Below are 18,145 nucleotides of genomic sequence, written 5' to 3' on the forward strand. Positions count from 1 at the left end.
TGAAAGATGTTAAACGGTACGCATGTTTTTCTACGTAATTTTTTCATTATTTTATATAGTATCCTGCTTCCACTATTTATTTGGGCATTAAGGTACTAGTAGGTACGTGGAGATGCTCTGAAATTTACTACTGGGAATATTTGTCTCGTGGGTGTCTGCTAGCAAAACAAATGCATTTGCAGCTCACCCCAATACTACAAATTTGAATGTGATAGGACAGTAAGAAATACCAGTCAGGTAATAGAAGACATAACAAATTAAAACCCTGTGCACAAGACTGCAATCCTTTCAACTAGAAAGCATATGCAGTTGGCTCCCTGTTAATGAAACCACCAAACTAACTGAAGAAAACCTGAAAACACACAACCAACTACCTCAGACAAATAGAGGGAGCAATAAAGTCGTTATATTTAATGACACAACACTAATATATTGAAGTCTGTACAGCAGTGGTTTAATGACGATAGCATCCTTCTGGATGAAATACTCTGGAGTAAAAGCAGTACCCTATTAGGATCTTAGGTAGCAGTACTCAGGAGACTGCTCCCATCAGAAAAAAAAGAAATAAATGAAAATAAAAATCTGGCGATCCGCGGTTCGGAGTATGGACTGGCATTTGTCACTTGGGTAGACAGGGTAACGAACTTGAAAAGATAAATGGACATGTTGTAGTTAAATATAGAAGATACTAGTGAACTACACTGGCAAGATGAACCGAATTTGTGGTTGGGTAGTTACTAGATTCTTCTTTCTTCCTCTTCTTGTTCATCTTCCTCGTGGTCTTACCCCTTGTCTTCACAAGGTCGGCATGTTATTTATTGCACTGTGCTGCGATATGTGCTCTCCTTTTTATTTTTCATCGTAACTGAGGATGGGTCGTCGGCTGGTTTTGTTTCGAATCCAGTGCACAATGCAGTACCGGTTGCTGGTGGTATGGATTTCAAGTGTACATCTGCGCTAAGCTGCGTGGTCTCGACTACAGTTTATCAACGTTCGTCGCAAGGCTGGCTGGGAGTAGACCAATCACTAGCAGATCGTCGTAGGATATGCTTGGCGGCGGATGTCACATGAACATCTGGTACCCCAATGGCTTGGCGGCATTCTGGGTAAGCTTGGTGAGTGACGTTTAACTTCAACAGACTATCCCTTCTTCACACTCGTTGTCAATGAAGGATGACGGTACATATGTAAGCCAAGTGGACTGAGAAGGCAGCAGGCCACAGTTCCATATCCTGTTTCTTAGTAGACACAGTACTTGAAAAACGTACATCCAGTCAGTACGACTGGAAGAGTGACTCGTGGAGTGTGTGAAGTGAATTCGGTGGTCGTTAATACGTTTTCAAGTGTTCACCACCTACAAGTCCCAGATTAGTGTCTTGCATTCCTGGCACAGACTGTGTCATGCGAGCTGGTTGTTCGATGCCAGGCGGAACTGAAGTCACCTGAGAATATTAAATAGTCATATCAGCCTTGGAAGAGCTACGCGACTTCCTCTGCAATAAAACGTGAACGTTCGCGACGTCCGTCCGTGCCAGAAGGTGTGTATATGTTGATGAGCCTTATGCCCAACGCTATGAGCGCTATTTCTTGAGCCCTGGCGAGATCGTGCGTATCGTCCACCACTATTCCTTCCCATAGAAGTATAGTGGCATTGTGTTGGCCATCAGCATCACCAAACGTGGTGTGGGCTCCTTGCATCTGGGTGTCTCATCACAGTCACCAACAGTGGGAAGGGATCAACACTGCCGGGGTGAAATCCCTAGAGTGGTGTCCAGCACGACGTACGATGAGTCTTCTGCACAGTCATCTGCTCGGTCGCCATGAAGTACCGCTGACTGTCGATGGGTTATCTCAGCTATGGCTGTCGGTGCAGACTCCGCCGTCACTACTGACCGGTAATCTGCTGCAGGTATCTCCATGAGATTCCACCTTACAGAAGCGTTGGAAGAACTGAGGCTATCACCAGTGCGATCTACACTGTGTGGTGCTACTGCGGCCTTTGTATCGCCGTCACTGCTGTCAAACTGTCCGCAATCCGTTTCAGACGTTTGTAGCAGGCAGTCATCTGACACAGTACGTCGGAATTTCTTGTGTCTTTGCAGGGAATGCTGTTTGTGGTCGTGTGTTTCAGCATCCGAATGGGGGTGGATTTCTTCGACTGGTCTGTCATTGGGAAGAAAGGTTGCGGTCGGCACTAACCATGCGTCAGTGCCCATCATCTCTTCCATAACCTCCTGCAAGATCGACTGTTAATTATCTTCTGAAAGAGGTGCCGTCATAGTGGTTGGATCCAGTACTTCGGACTCCACCATGTCCTCCCTGTCAGGAGCGTCTACCTGACAAGTATGGCCATCAGATCGTAACCTGTGCGTAATTGTGGGGGGAGAATCGTGATCATAGGATGATCACAAACTCATCTATTGGGATCTGAGCAAGTCACCAGTGTAGAAACGCTGAACTGTTGTGTCCTTCTTGGCCACACCCAGAGCAAGTATGTGGCTGTCTGTTGTACGTAATAATCGCCCTAGAGCTGCTATTTTCGGAGTAACCTGCCACTTGTTTTGTCAATTCAGCTTTAATCTTTCGTAACGTGTTGAGGAACTGGTGTATTGTGAAAGTGGTCCATTTTTCAGTCCAGTGGCTGACCTCTTTGCTATAAGATTGGGAAGCCACGGTGACATCGTCCAGAGGTATTTTGAATGGGATTTAGATGACTCACATCACACAGAAGCCGAGCCTTTCATGATCGTTAGAGACTGCCTCAGTGTTTGAATTTAAGACTGTTTGCGTTTGCGTGCACGATTCTGTTGCACACCTCATCACTGACGATCTTGATGTAGACGGAACTGCTCATAATAGAGAGATGGATACCGAATATGTCTTGTGAATCACTTTTAACGTCGTCATGTACGAAACATTCAATTTCGGAAGTTCATGGCCGTGCATGATCGGGTTGGAAACTAAGCTTTATAGTGGTTTGTCTGTATAAATGTGCCATGTTATATAAGCTGTGATGGACTCTGAATTAGCGGCGACGAAGTAATAAAATACTACTCGCACATGCGACTCTACAGACAGGACATAACGTGCTTCATTGTTGAGTACCGACTGTCTGTTCGTTTGGGTCCAGATGGTAGCAAGATTAACACATAATCACAGTAGCAGGTCTAATAAAGAATAAAAAAAGTGTGTGGGCGAACTACTAGGAACAGTGTAGTGATCATATTAACAAATGTAAAGTAGACATGAAGCCAAGACCAACTGCAGAAGTGTAAGTATGTATATGCCCTAATTCCACCGCTGATTGAAAGCTCTGCAAATGACTGAAGAGACTGTAATAATGGGTAATGAGACGATGTAAATTATTTAGTTCATTAACAGAAACGAAAATTTAATTGTGATGAGCAACAGGAGTTCGATAGCAGGTAAAGCAGGAGAAGGAAACATTAGGAGAATACAGAATGACGGAAAGGAGTGAAAAGAGGAAAGCTGAAATAACTGGAAGCTGTTGAGATTGAAATGGAGCATTATTTAGCGACTGACTAAAGTAGAGAAATTAAATTAGAAACTGCAGAAAAGAACAATTATTAAGAACTCTTACGGCGGTCTGGTACTAAGGAAAGCCTGTAGACTGAAATGTGGAAAAAAAATATATAGAAAGACTATATAAACGAAAGAAACTTGAAAACAGTATTGCGGGAACAAAATAGAAGTAAATGAAGGGCAATGTAGTCGGATTAATCATCTTATACTCAGGTAGTCAACTCAGCGAACGAGGCACTAAAATTAATATAGTTTTAATACCTGGGCAGGAAGCTAACACCGGCCAAAGCAGAAAGGATATCTGTAAAATATAGATTGGCAATAGCTAGAAGAGTGTTCCTGAAAAGCATTTCAACATCTAAAATAAATTTAAGTTTTCTGATAGTAATAATCATGTTAATTTGTCTCAGGTAATTGTGTACTCTAAACTGTGCAGATAAGAAAAGAATAAGAAGAGAATAGAAGCTTAGGAAATGTAGTACCACAGAAAAAAGCTGAAGATCAGATGTACAGATCGGGTTGTAGATACTGCTGTGTTCTGTTAAAAGAACGTGGCGATACTGTTAGTAGAACTGATGAAAAACTGCCTGTCATCTATTCCCAATTAACAGGTACATTTAGTAGCCTTCCATGCTAAATTACTTCTGTCGCGACCGTAGCCAGAATTGGACCCCACCTTGTGCACCAGGAGTTCCAGAGTGCTAAGTGCAAGATTTCGAGGAAGCAACAGAGGAATTCTGTAGATCACAATCCCAACAGATGTGATAAAAACTTGCGTATATTCTTCCAATAAATCACATGTAAGTAGCCCGTTACATCTTCATTTTGACTTGCACACACACGCTGTTGATCATCCTATCCCGAAGAGACTTGCTGCAAGGCGAGACAAAAGGAACAAATAATTGTACCGTAAACGAGCGTTTTGATACTTCGTCCAGCCCTTGATTAGAGATAGAATGCACTGAGATATTCCTCAAAATGATGGATAGCCTCGAGAATTGAGTAGACTGTAGTCCAAAGAGGGGCAGTAAAAAGTACTATTACTGGAATGTAGCTAGCCCAATGAGATGCAAACATTGCATTTCTACTAATTACGTACCAAAATAATCGCGATTGCATTACAGTGCATGCGAAACAGCACTAAGTAGAGCTGTAATTTCCATAGCTGCTAGTAACAACAGTAAGCATCCACGAGGACATACAAATGGCATCGACACTTCCGCTATTGAAGATCACGATACGACTGCAACCAAGAACTGCAAACGACTAAGAGCGAGAGGGCTTCTCTCGTCTGTTTTGTTACAGGGGGCACTGCATCTCACTTTGGAATGTTATTCGGTGCGACCCACGACGCACATTGATGGAAAAAATTATACCCTCTTTTAGGGCTTTCAAATTCACTCAAGAATTATTGTTGCAACAGTGCATATGGAGTGCATGAAATGATTCAATTTAGAGATTAATAGCACAAGCGGTTCAGAGAGAGGTACCAGGTACTGACATGCTGAAACATCCATCTTAGTATGTGGCGTGGCGTCCATGGCCGACAACGCAGTCGCTGACACTGACATCCAGTCGATGGTACAGATGGCGAATACTGTCCGGGGATACGTTATGCCACGCCTACTCGACCCGTTCACGTAATTATGTAAGAATTGTTGGCTAACGAGTCGCACGAATCACTCCTGGTTCCATCATATCCCATCCGTGCTCGACTGGAGACGAGTCCGGAGATCGTGCTGGTCGGGGAAGTCTCTGCAGTGTTGCAGAGCACGTTGAGTTTCAAGGGCAGTGTGTAGGTGAGCATTATCCAGTTGGAACAATATATCACCTTCCTGCTGCAAGAACGGGAAAAGAACGGGTCTAAGAACGTTCTGTACGTAACGAGCGCTATGGTTTGTATTCCTTAGAAACAAACAAATAGAGCAAGAGTTGTAGCTTTTCGCACGCCAGAGCATAAGGCCTGGGGTGGGGAGAGTGTGTCTTGGACGAATGCTCCCTACGAGACAGTACTCACCGCATCTACGTCGCACACACAATCGAACATCACTTGCATGCAGGCAGAATCTGCTTTCAGTGTTGAAGAGCATCGTGGGCCAGTCGAACTGTGCACGTCGATGCTGTGGCGTGAGTGGAAGACGGGATAGAGGTGTGCGTGCTCATAGTCTCACTGCTAATAACCCATTCGTAACAGTTCGTGTTGACACGTCTGAGCACACAAACCATCTTATCTGTGCTATGATGGGCGTACGATATGCCACTGCTGTCCTGCAATACGACGCTCCTAGCGGGCGTCGGTGCTGCGTGGATGTCTAGAACCTCGTCGATAGGTGTGAGAATGTGCACGTGGCCACTGACACCACCGTCGTTGCACAGCTGACGCAGCACGTCCAACATGCCACTCGCTCATTTCGCTGTAGAGCATGATTGCGCCTCCTTGGCACGCTTGCCTGCTTGCTTTACTCGTTTGCACCACGTTGACCCTTCTGGCCGTGAGCATTCTCCATTAAATGGTGGACACAGATGGCACTCTGGTAGCTATGCAACTGTGCTATCTGTTGGCGCGTTGAAATCATTATCAGTACTTCCATTATCCCCCAGGTGACATATGTCGTCATCGGATCAAAAACGACGCTGTGTTTCCAGGTGTACTACACTACTGGCCATTAAAACTTGCTACACCAAGAAGAAATGCAGATGATAAACGGCATTCATTGACAAATATATTATACTAGAACTGACATGTGATTACATTTTCACGCAATTTGGGTGCATAGATCCTGAGAAATCAGTACCCAGAACAACCACCTCTGGTCGTATTAACGGCCTTGATACGCCTGGCCATTGAGTCAAACAGAGCTTGGATGGCGTGTACAGGTACAGCTGCCCATGCAGCTTCAACACGATACCACAGTTCATCAAGAGTAGTGACTGGTGTTTTGTGACGAGCCAGTTGCTCGGCCACCATTGACCAGACGTTTTCAATTGGTGAGAGATCTGGAGCATGTGTTGGCCAGGGCAGCAGCTGAACATTTTCTGTATCCAGAAAGGCCCGTACAAGACCTGCAACATGCGGTCGTGCATTATCCTGCTGAGATGTAGGGTTTCGCAGGCATCGAATGAAGGGTAGAGCCACAGGTCGTAACACATCTGAAATGTAACGTCCACTGTTTACAGTGCCGTCAATGCGAACAAGAGGTGACCGAGGCGTGTAACCAATGGCACCCCGTACCATCACGCCGGGTGATACGCCAGTATGGCGATGACGAATACACGTTTCCAATGTGCGTTCACCGCGATGTCGCCAAACACGGATGCGACCATCATGATGCTGTAAACAGAACCTGGATTCATCCGAAAAAATGACGTTTTGCCATTCGCGCACCCAGGTTTGTCGTTGAGTACACCATCGCAGGCGCTCCTGTCTGTGATGCTGCGTCAAGGGTAACCGCAGCCATGGTGTCTGAGCTAATAGTCCATGCTGCTGCAAACGTCGTCGAACTGTTCGTGCACATGGTTGTTGTCTGGCAAAAGTCCCCATCTGTTGTCTCAGGGATCGAAACGTGGCTGCACGATCCGTTACAGCCATGCGGATAAGATGCCTGTCATCTCGACTGCTAGTGATACGAGGCCATTGGGATCCAGCACGGCGTTCCGTATTACCCTCCTGAACCCACCGATTCCATATTCTGATAACAGTCATTGGATCTCGACCAACGCGAGCAGCAATGTCGCGATACGATAAACCGCAATCGCGATAGGCTACAATCTGACCTTTATCAAAGTCGGATCGTGATGGTACGCATTTCTCCTCCTTACACGAGGCATCACAACAACGTTTCACCAGGAAAGGCCGGTCAACTGCTGTTTTGTGTATGAGAAATCGGTTGGAAACTTTCCTCATGTGAGCACGTTGTAGGTGTCGCCACCGGCGCCAACCTTGTGTGAATGCTCTGAAAAGCTAATCATTTGCATATCACAGCATCTTCTTCCTGTCGGTTAAATTTCGGGTCTGTAGCACGTCATCTTCGTGGTGTAGCAATTTTAATGGCCAGTAGTGTAATTTCTTCTACGGTAGTGTGTATCAACTGATTCGTAAGCTTACGTACAGTTTGTATCTATCATCGGAAATGCAAATTATATTTTGTTGGAAGACTCTCCTTGTCAGGGAGACAGGACATGGACGCAGTTTCTCCTATTGCACACCTTGTGGTAGGCTAGAGAGTCTCTGGTCTGCAGGATTCCTGATGAGGAAGCAGTCAACAGAATCGTTTTGAAAGGGAATTTATGGCATAAGCTTGGTGAAGGATGGGATCGGTTGATCAGTTGATAGGACAAATCTTGGTGCTCCAGGAAATACTCGACTTGGTTATGGAGACAGGAGTGGGGCCTAAAAGTTGTAAAGAAACCCTTCTCGAGTCTTGACTACAGAAAGCAACTACATGTAGATGAAGGTTGCTACATTTATGCACAGATAAAGAAAATTCCACAGTAGACACTTGCGTGAAGAGCTGTACAAACTGAAAACTTGACTAAAACTATTACAAAAGCAAGAGAAAAAACTGGGAGTTTTTCTGAATTAAAAAGTTGGATACAAGTCAACATATTTCCTGTCTAGCGGGTAATCTATTTCGCCTTCTTATAGCATAACGCTGTTTTAGTACGAATATTTCATGACGTACTAGCAAAGCATCCATCAGTTTTCAAAAGGGAACGACCAAAAGAACAGAAACATATCCGATAATTGAAGATTTTTGTGGTGAAACACAGGTCACAGTAAAATAGTCTATCACATTAGGACGTACTGCATAATCGAAATAATTGTTTGAAAACTAATCAAGTACAGATTCATCAGTTTAATAAAGAGAGTTAAAATATAACTACCTTAATTTCTTAAGATATTACATGAAGATTATTTTTCCACACAGGTCAGCGGGTTCTCTTGTCCTTTTCACTCTACTTTTCCACAATAAAAGTTTTGGAGAGAATCCTTTCGTTGCATACGTCGGCCAGGGCGTCTTGATGATGGTTTCTTGCATGCTGGCACACTTCGTTGGAAACCATCTCGGCAGACGATTTACGCACTGCCTGGTATTACTAATTGGCGCCGTCGTTTCTTTTATTCTCGTGGCGCTGACAACAGGTACTGAACTGCTATGACTCTTCCTACTGAATGAAACGCGTATTTATTTATTTACCAAGTTTTTCTATGTATGACCTTGTTGTACTTATAATAAGTAAGAAATAATTTCACTTTTGACAAAAATATGACCAACAAATTATTTAAATTTTCTGCTATATTTGGTGTTAATTTAGCTCAACTAAAAAAAATCCAAAAGGCAACAACTTTATCTACGTACAGAATACCAACTACTTGCACTGGACTTGCGGTCAAACTTATAATCTGCTGTGCGCAAAATATAGTAACATCTCACTTATCTTACATTACGAAAAGGTAACCCACAAAAAACTGAAATGTACTATCAATTTGGGAGACTATATTACTGTTGCTGAATACAGATGAAGTTAAGCCCCAGAATCTCCGCACCGATACGTTCTTACGTTTCTGACTATAGATGAAATACTTACCCATCAATAGTTAACCCATTCGTCACACGTGAAACAATGATAGTATGTTACATGATGATGATGATGTTGGTTTATGGGGCGCTCAACATCGTGGTCATCAGCGCCGGTACAAGTTCCAAATCTTTCCACTTCCAGTGTCGGCACTGCCCGAATGATGATGAGATGATGAGCACAACACAAACACCCAGCTCCCGGACGGAGAAAATCCCCGTCCCGGCTGGGAATCGAACCCGGGACCCTCTGATCCAAAGGCAGCGACGCTAGCCACTAGACCACGAGTTGCGGACGGTATATTACATGTTCTCATCACTTACAAAAGAAACAATTCTTTACAAATTAGACAACTTATACAACAGCGCTACAAAGAGTGAAAACATAAATATTTCTCCGAGTTTTCAGTGACCATACAGAAAATCTCTATATTAAGAAAAAGTTCATACATCTATGTGCGTGTACTCGTAATATCGTGTTATTGAGTCACACCCTGAAGAGAGAAAGAGACACAGGATGAAACAGATTCTATGAAAAAGCCTGAGTAAACTGAATAGTAAGAAAATGCTGTTATCGACCTGAGTTGCTTTCGGACACTGTAGTGTTTTACTAGGTGCCGTACTATGCTCGAGCTTTTCTTTTACCTGAGAACCGGCTCACACAGCCATTTATAGTGATCAGTACAGCCTCACGTGCAAATCGATAGCAGTGCAAGTTATTTCTATCACATGCAGGATCTTTCTATGCCGTCAATGTCGAATCTCCATTGAGAGTTCCTTGATGTTTTATGCAGGTTAAACATTGAGGCTATTCTTCCGATTGTTGTTGCCCTTCTTTCCTGTTTTGCTTCTCATTCCTACTTCCCTCGAGTCTTCTGCTGCTAATCGGAGTTGCTAAAAACCAGGCGCGACCATTTCGTAGACGTTCGAAGTGTATATTTTGCCCGAGCGCCTGGATCTTCGAGTTTTGCGAGAACTGCGCTTTTCTGTACAAAGATGCAGCAGTTTCGCCGATGCGTTCATGAAGATGTTGAACGTCCTCAGTTTTGTGCCCGATCTCAGAAGTGACACCGCGATACAGAAATAGCGCTATCATTATCGGAAAAAAAAGGTTCAAGTGGCTCTGAGCACTATGGGACTTAACATCTGAGGTCATCAGTCCCCTAAAACTTGGAACAACTTAAACCTAACTAACCTAAGGACATCACACACCTCGATGCCCGAGGCAGGATTCGAACCTGCGACCGCAGCGGTCGAGCGAATCCAGACTGAAGCGCCTAGAACCGCTCGGCCACTTCGGCCGGCAATGATAAATGAACTTATATATTGTGGAAATATTTTTCGCTGAGAAGAGGTATTTAATATGAACTTTCATTAGAGCAGAAATTTCAGTATTCTTTTGTATGCTGCAACGCATGAAATTTCGTAATCTTTACAACAGCTGTAATCGTCAAAACAGTGTCTGTTCCTTCAGACATGCATGCATTTATGAAACGTATTGTAACGTAAGATGCAGACACTGTATAAACACAGACACTGTAATAATCACTGATATTAAAAACTACATTCAACTTACCTTATACAGCGTGGCAAGAGTGCTACCCTTTTTAAATGATCCATACACACCTCCCACACTTCTTGCCGTGGCGAATCGTGAAGTAGCCTACAACAACAAAAAATGGTTCGAATGGCTCTAAGCACTATGCGACTTAACATCTGTGGTCATCAGTCCACTATACTTTGTTGTTGTTGTTGTGGTCTTCAGTCCTGAGACTGGTTTGATGCAGCTCTCCATGCTACTCTATCCTGTGCAAGCTTTTTCATCTCCCAGTACCTACTGCAACCTACATCCTTCTGAATCTGCTTAGTGTATTCATCTCTTGGTCTCCCTCTACGATTTTTACCCTCCACGCTGCCCTCCAATACTAAACTGGTGATCCCTTGATGCCTCAGAACATGTCCTACCAACCGATCCCTTCTTCTGGTCAAGTTGTGCCACAAACTTCTCTTCTCCCCAATCCTATTCAATACTTCCTCATTAGTTATGTGATCTACCCATCTAATCTTCAGCATTCTTCTGTAGCACCACATTTCGAAAGCTTCTATTCTCTTCTTGTCCAAACTATTTATCGTCCATGTTTCACTTCCATACATGGCTACACTCCATACGAATACTTTCAGAAATGACTTCCTGACACTTAAATCAATACTGGATGTTAACAAATTTCTCTTCTTCAGAAACGCTTTCCTTGCCATTGCCAGCCTACATTTTATATCCTCTCTACTTCGACCATCATCAGTTATTTTGCTCCCCAAATAGCAAAACTCCTTTACTACTTTAAGTGCCTCATTTCCTAATCTAATTCCCTCAGCATCACCCGACTTAACTAGACTACATTCCATTATCCTTGTTTTGCTTTTGTTGATGTTCATCTTATATCCTCCTTTCAAGACACTGTCCATTCCATTCAACTGCTCTTCCAAGTCCTTTGCTGTCTCTGACAGAATTACAATGTCATCGGCGAACCTCAAAGTTTTTTTTTCTTCTCCATGAATTTTAATACCTACTCCGAATTTTTCTTTTGTTTCCTTTACTGCTTGCTCAATATACAGATTGAACAACATCGGGGAGAGGCTACAACCCTGTCTTACTCCCTTCCCAACCACTGCTTCCCTTTCATGTCCCTCGACTCTTATAACTGCCATCTGGTTTCTGTACAAATTGTAAATAGCTTTTCGCTCCCTGTATTTTACCCCTGCCACCTTTAGAATTTGAAAGAGAGTATTCCAGTCAACATTGTCAAAAGCTTTCTCTAAGTCTACAAATGCTAGAAACGTAGGTTTGCCTTTCCTTAATCTTTCTTCTAAGATAAGTCGTAAGGTCAGTATTGCCTCACGTGTTCCAGTGTTTCTACGGAATCCAAACTGATCTTCCCCGAGGTTGGCTTCTACTAGTTTTTCCATTCGTCTGTAAAGAATTCGTGTTAGTATTTTGCAGCTGTGACTTATTAAGCTGATAGTTCGGTAATTTTCACATCTGTCAACACCTGCTTTCTTTGGGATTGGAATTATTATATTCTTCTTGAAGTCTGAGGGTATTTCGCCTGTTTCATACGTCTTGCTCACCAGATGGTAGAGTTTTGTCAGGACTGGCTCTCCCACGGCCGTCAGTAGTTCCAATGGAATATTGTCTACTCCATGGGCCTTGTTTCGACTCAGGTCTTTCAGTGCTCTGTCAAACTCTTCACGCAGTATCATATCTCCTATTTCATCTTCATCTACATCCTCTTCCATTTCCATAATACTGTCCTCAAGTACATCGCCCTTGTATAGACCCTCTATATACTCCTTCCACCTTTCTGCTTTCCCTTCTTTGCTTAGAACTGGGTTTCCATCTGAGCTCTTGATATTCATACAAGTCGTTCTCTTATCTCCAAAGGTCTCTTTAATTTTCCTGTAGGCGGTATCTATCTTACCCCTAGTGAGATAGGCCTCTACATCCTTACATTTGTCCTCTAGCCATCCCTGCTTAGCCATTTTGCACTTCCTGACGATCTCATTTTTGAGACGTTTGTATTCCTTTTTGCCTGTTTCACTTACTGCATTTTTATATTTTCTCCTTTCATCAGTTAAATTCAATATTTCTTCTGTTACCCAAGGATTTCTACTAGCCCTCGTCTTTTTACCTACTTGATCCTCTGCTGCCTTCACTACTTCATCCCTCAAAGCTACCCATTCTTCTTCTACTGTATTTATTTCCCCCATTCCTGTCAATTGCTCCCTTATGCTCTCCCTGAATCTCTGTACAACCTCTGGTTCTTTTAGTTTATCCAGGTCCCATCTCCTTAAATTCCCACCTTTTTGCAGTTTCTTCAGTTTTAATCTACAGGTCATAACCAATAGATTGTGGTCAGAGTCCACATCTGCCCCTGGAAATGTCTTACAATTTAAAACCTAGTTCCTAAATCTCTGTCTTACCATTATATAATCTATCTGATACCTTTTAGTATCTCCAGGGTTCTTCCATGTATTCAACCTTCTTTCATGATTCTTAAACCAAGTGTTAGTTATGATTATGTTGTGCTCTGTGCAAAATTCGACCAGGCGGCTTCCTCTTTCATTTCTGTCCCCCAATCCATATTCACCTACTATGTTTCCTTCTCTCCCTTTTCCTACACTGGAATTCCAGTCACCCATGACTATTAAATTTTCGTCTCCCTTCACAATCTGAATAATTTCTTTTATTTCATCATACATTTCTTCAATTTCTTCGTCATCTGCAGAGCTAGTTGGCATATAAACTTGTACTACTGTAGTAGGCGTGGGCTTCGTATCTATCTTGGCCACAATAATGCGTTCACTATGCTGTTTGTAGTAGCTTACCCGCATTCCTATTTTCCTACTCATTATTAAACCTACTCCTGCATTACCCCTATTTGATTTTGTGTTTATAAACCTGTAGTCACCTGACCAGAAGTCTTGTTCCTCCTGCCACCGAACTTCACTAATTCCCACTATATCTAACTTCAACATATCCATTTCCCTTTTTAAATTTTCTAACCTACCTGCCCGATTAAGGGATCTGACATTCCACGCTCCGATCCGTAGAACGCCAGTTTTCTTTCTCCTGATAACGACATCCTCTTGAGTAGTCCCCGCCCCGAGATCCGAATGGGGGACTATTTTACCTCCGGAATATTTTACCCAAGAGGACGCCATCATCATGTAATCATACAGTAAAGCTGCATGCCCTCGGGAAAAATTACGGCTGTAGTTTCCCCTTGCTTTCAGCCGTTCGCAGTACCAGCACAGCAAGGCCGTTTTGGTTATTGTTACAAGGCCAGATCAGTCAATCATCCAGACTGTTGCCCTTGCAACTACTGAAAAGGCTGCTGCCCCTCTTCAGGAACCACACGTTTGTCTGGCCTCTCAACAGATACCCCTCCGTTGTGGTTGCACCTACGGTACGGCTATCTGTATCGCTGAGGCACGCAAGCTTCCCCACCAACGGCAAGGTCCATGGTTCATGGACCCAACTAACCTAAGGACATCACACACATCCATGCCCAACGCAGGATTCGAACCGGCGACCTTAGCATCAGCGCGGTTTCGGATTGAAGCGCTTACAACACAAAACTGACACTATTGCCGTGAGGTGGACGAAGCGCAAGATAGACACCTGAAGTTTTTCGTGCACTTTGAGGCACTTCACACGTATTTTTTAGTGACAAACTAAAAACAGCCGTTTTTTGACTTGTGTCACTTTTCTTGCCAGGATGCGATATGTGATTCGCAACTAGATAACGACTGCTCATCTGTGACGTTGTAAGATCAGATCGCACACTTTTACTCTTATCTCTCTTCTTACCAGAGTCGTTCAACGGTTAATGTAGTTGGCTCATAGGATCTAGTCCACAAATAATAGCTCACGACTTGGAGTTGGTAGCACCGCGTAAAACTCCTGATGGAATAATGTACACATATAAAAAAGTTTTGCATCACCTCGGTTCCGTGAGTTCCGGAACCTGTTAAGAAAATTGGAATAGAGACCTTCAGAGGTGGTGGTCCAGATTGCTGTACACACCGGTACCTCTGATACCGAGTAGCACGTCCTCTTGCATTGATGCATGCCCGCTATTCATCGTAGCATACTATCCGCAAGTTCATCAAGCCACTGTTGGTCCCCCTCCTCAACGGCGACTCGGCGTAGATCCCTCAAAGTAGTTTGTGCGTCACGTCGTCCATAAAGAGCCCTTTTCAATCTATCCCAGGCAGTTTCGATAGGGTTGATGTCTGGAGAACATACTGACCACCCTAATCGAGCGATGTTGTTATCCTGAAGGAAGTCATGATGTGCACGATGGGGGCTCGACTTGCATGAAGCCGAATGCTTCGCCCATATGCTGCCGATATGGTTGCACTATCGGTCGGAGGATGGCATTCAGGTATCGTATAGCCGTTACGGCGCCTTCCATGACCACCATCGGCGTGCATCGTCCCCACATAATGCCACCCCAAAACAGTAAGGAACCTCCACCTTGCTGCACTCGCTGTACAGTGTGTCTAAGGCGTTCAGCCTGACTGGGTTGCCTCCAAACACGTCTCCAACGATTGTCTGGTTGAAGACACATCCGACACTCATCTGTGAAGAGAATGTAGTGCCAATCCTGAGCGGTCCGTTCGGCATGTTGTTGAGCCTATCCGTACCGCGCTGCATGGTGTCGTGGTTGCAAAGATGGACCTCTCCATGGACGCCGGGAGTGAAGTTGCGCATCACGCAGCCTACTGCGCACAGTTTGAGTAGTAACACGACGTCCTGTGGCTGCACGAGAAGCATTCCTCAACATAGAGGGTGTTGCTGTCAGGGTTCCTCCTAGCCATAACCCGTAGGTACCGATCATCCACTGTAGTAGTAGCCCTTGGGCGGCCTGAGCGAGGCATGTCATCGACAGTTCCTCTCTCTCCGTATCTCCTGCACGTCCGAACAACATCCTTTTGGTTCCGAGGCGCCTGGACACTTCCCTTGTAGAGAGCCCTTCCTGGCACAAAGTAACAATGCGGACTTGATGGAACAGAGGTATTGACCGTCTAGGCCGTGTACCTCCTTCCTGGTGAAATGACCGGAACTGATTGGCTGTCGGACACCCTCCTTCTAACAGGCGTTGCTCACACATGGTCGTTTACATCTTTGGTCGGGTTTAGTGACATCTCTGAACAGTCAAAGAGGCTGTGTGTGTGGTACAATATCCACAGTCAATGTCTGTCTTCGGGGATTCTGGGAACTGGGGTGATGGAAAACGTTTTTTGATGTGTGTATTTGATTGCCAAATAAATGATCTCAGTTACACCTGATTGCAATTTTTCAAGTAGTAGGCAGGTTGAATTACATGATGTTCCCATTGCTCAAACATGTTTTTAAATAACTACTAAGCATAAGTTTCAGGTTGCAGCATTAAGTTCAGGCCACAGTCACGGATCGGAGCTTAACGTATTGTACTGCTGAAGTTCACCAACTACAGTACTCATATAGTGAAGTATCTTAGGGTCTAAGCCATGTCAGTATGTAGCACAAAGTCTTCTTCCAAACTAGTTAGTTACTCTAATAAACTAACGTTCAGTTTTTGTTCGGTGGCTGCGAATGTGAGTCAGTCCAAATCAGCCTTTCAGAAAACAAAATTCCTTGCGGTGTTAGATTCTAGTGTCAACATAAACTTCACCACCTTAAACACTCGCGCGACATTTGTAAAATTTTCCTAATTGAGCTTTAGTGTAATCGGTTCAAGACCAGAGTTCAAAAACAGAGTCCAACAGCCTGTCTCACACTGTGAATTTTAACGGTTTCCGAGGCTGAAGAGATCCTGCTGACCATGAATCTGCTCCTCCTAGTGGAAAACAAGGTAAGACCTCAAGTAGCCGAATGTGCCTCCTTTAATGTGATTGCTTACTCCAACTAGAGACACAACAGATCAGTGTAAATTTTAGGAGAAGACCATTAGTTAAATTTGGAGAAAAACTACACCACGCATACTACCACACATTTTTCTTCTTTTCACGTGAGGCATTTTGAGGTCTCACGTCGGCTGTAAATATTTTGGTCCCTCTTAATCACAAACAGACAGTGTGACCCAAAATTCACCTAACATTTGAAAACTCAGTACTTTACGAAATGATGTAGGCAGAGAGGTAAAAATTGATAGATATGCTTGACATGACGTGTGCACAAAATAACAAGCAGGTGGCGCTTCATGTGACACATAAGCAATAATTAGCATATCAGCTGATTTTTAGCAAAGACGATGTTCTTTATAAAAGATGTTCAGGATGTTGGCTGTCATTCACCATTAATACATGTAATCGAGGGACAATGTTCTGAACCACACTGTACCACATATCTTTAGGTATGGTGAGAAAATGCTGCCGGATGTTGCCTTTTAATATTCCTAATGAGGTCGGACGATCGCGGTAGACTTGCGACTTTAGGTAACCCCATAACCAATAAGGAGACGGATTAAAGTCTGTGGCGTGGGACACCAAGCATCACGGAGGTGGCCGCTCAGCACCCGATCCTCACCAAACGATGTGCTCAAGAGACCTTTCACACTTGTGGCAACGGGGGGTGGAGCGTTATCCTGTCTGTAAGTCTTAACTTCCAGCAGGTGTTTATCGCCCCTCACTCTGACAGTTTGAAAAACAGCATTCCGCCTTTCCTCGAAGAAAAAGAACCGTTCATGATTGAGGTGGTAAACCCACACCACTCCGTGACTTTTTCGTCATTCAGTGGGGTTTCCACGACAGTCCTAGAATTTTTCGGTAGCCCGAATTCTGGAATGTGAAATGGGATTCGTCGGTGCAACGACATCTGTTGGCCGGTTTCTGCACTCGTTTTCAGTTCCAGTAAAACCCCATGTCATTCCCGGCATATGTGTGAGGGTTTATCTCTGTACCTACATTATACGTGAATTAGTGCATTTTCAAATTTTCACGGACCTTTGGTCTTCCTGTATATCAAACAAAGCTGTGAGGACGGATCGTGAGTTCTGCTTGTCTAGTTCTATCGGTAGAGTAATTGCCCCTGAATGGAAAATGTCCCTAGTTCGAGTCACAGTCCAGCACACAGTTTTCATCTGCGAGGAAGTTTCAAAGCGAATATATCTAAATTTAATTCTACTGATTCTCATATTATGTCACCGTAAAGTGGCCTTCATGCATTTTTTCAGTATTTCTATGAAATATTAAGAATTTTACATCGCTTTTTATTAATTAAAACATAACGGAATTAAAGGCTGCTGCCAGCAAGCATTGATTTATATCAATGTGGAAATTTGAACCAAACTGAAATTCGAATCGGGTATCCCGTTTACTTGGAAGATGTGCTGACCACTACGCCATCTGGGCACAGTGGACACCACAACAACATGTATTACTCTATCACACCTCCCGTCAGACCCAAATTCTCAACTTTATACCACACACTACTGAAGTAGTGCCCCTGCTCATTAACTTCTTATTAACATATGTGTTGT

The 18,145-nt window shown here is 43.8% G+C and overlaps 1 protein-coding gene across 1 annotated transcript in view; it reads left to right on the forward strand.

Annotated features, from left to right (window-relative positions):
* Positions 1–18,145, forward strand: part of LOC124788682 (carcinine transporter-like) — an 83,012-nt gene that overhangs the window by 45,314 nt on the left and 19,553 nt on the right. Inside the window, exon 5 of the mRNA XM_047255964.1 lies at positions 8,472–8,686. Within this exon, the coding sequence (XP_047111920.1) occupies positions 8,472–8,686 (215 nt within the window). The remainder of the gene's footprint in view (positions 1–8,471; positions 8,687–18,145) is intronic.

Source organism: Schistocerca piceifrons, chromosome 3 (genome assembly GCF_021461385.2).
Source record: "Schistocerca piceifrons isolate TAMUIC-IGC-003096 chromosome 3, iqSchPice1.1, whole genome shotgun sequence".
Classification (NCBI taxonomy): Eukaryota; Metazoa; Arthropoda; class Insecta; order Orthoptera; family Acrididae; genus Schistocerca; species Schistocerca piceifrons.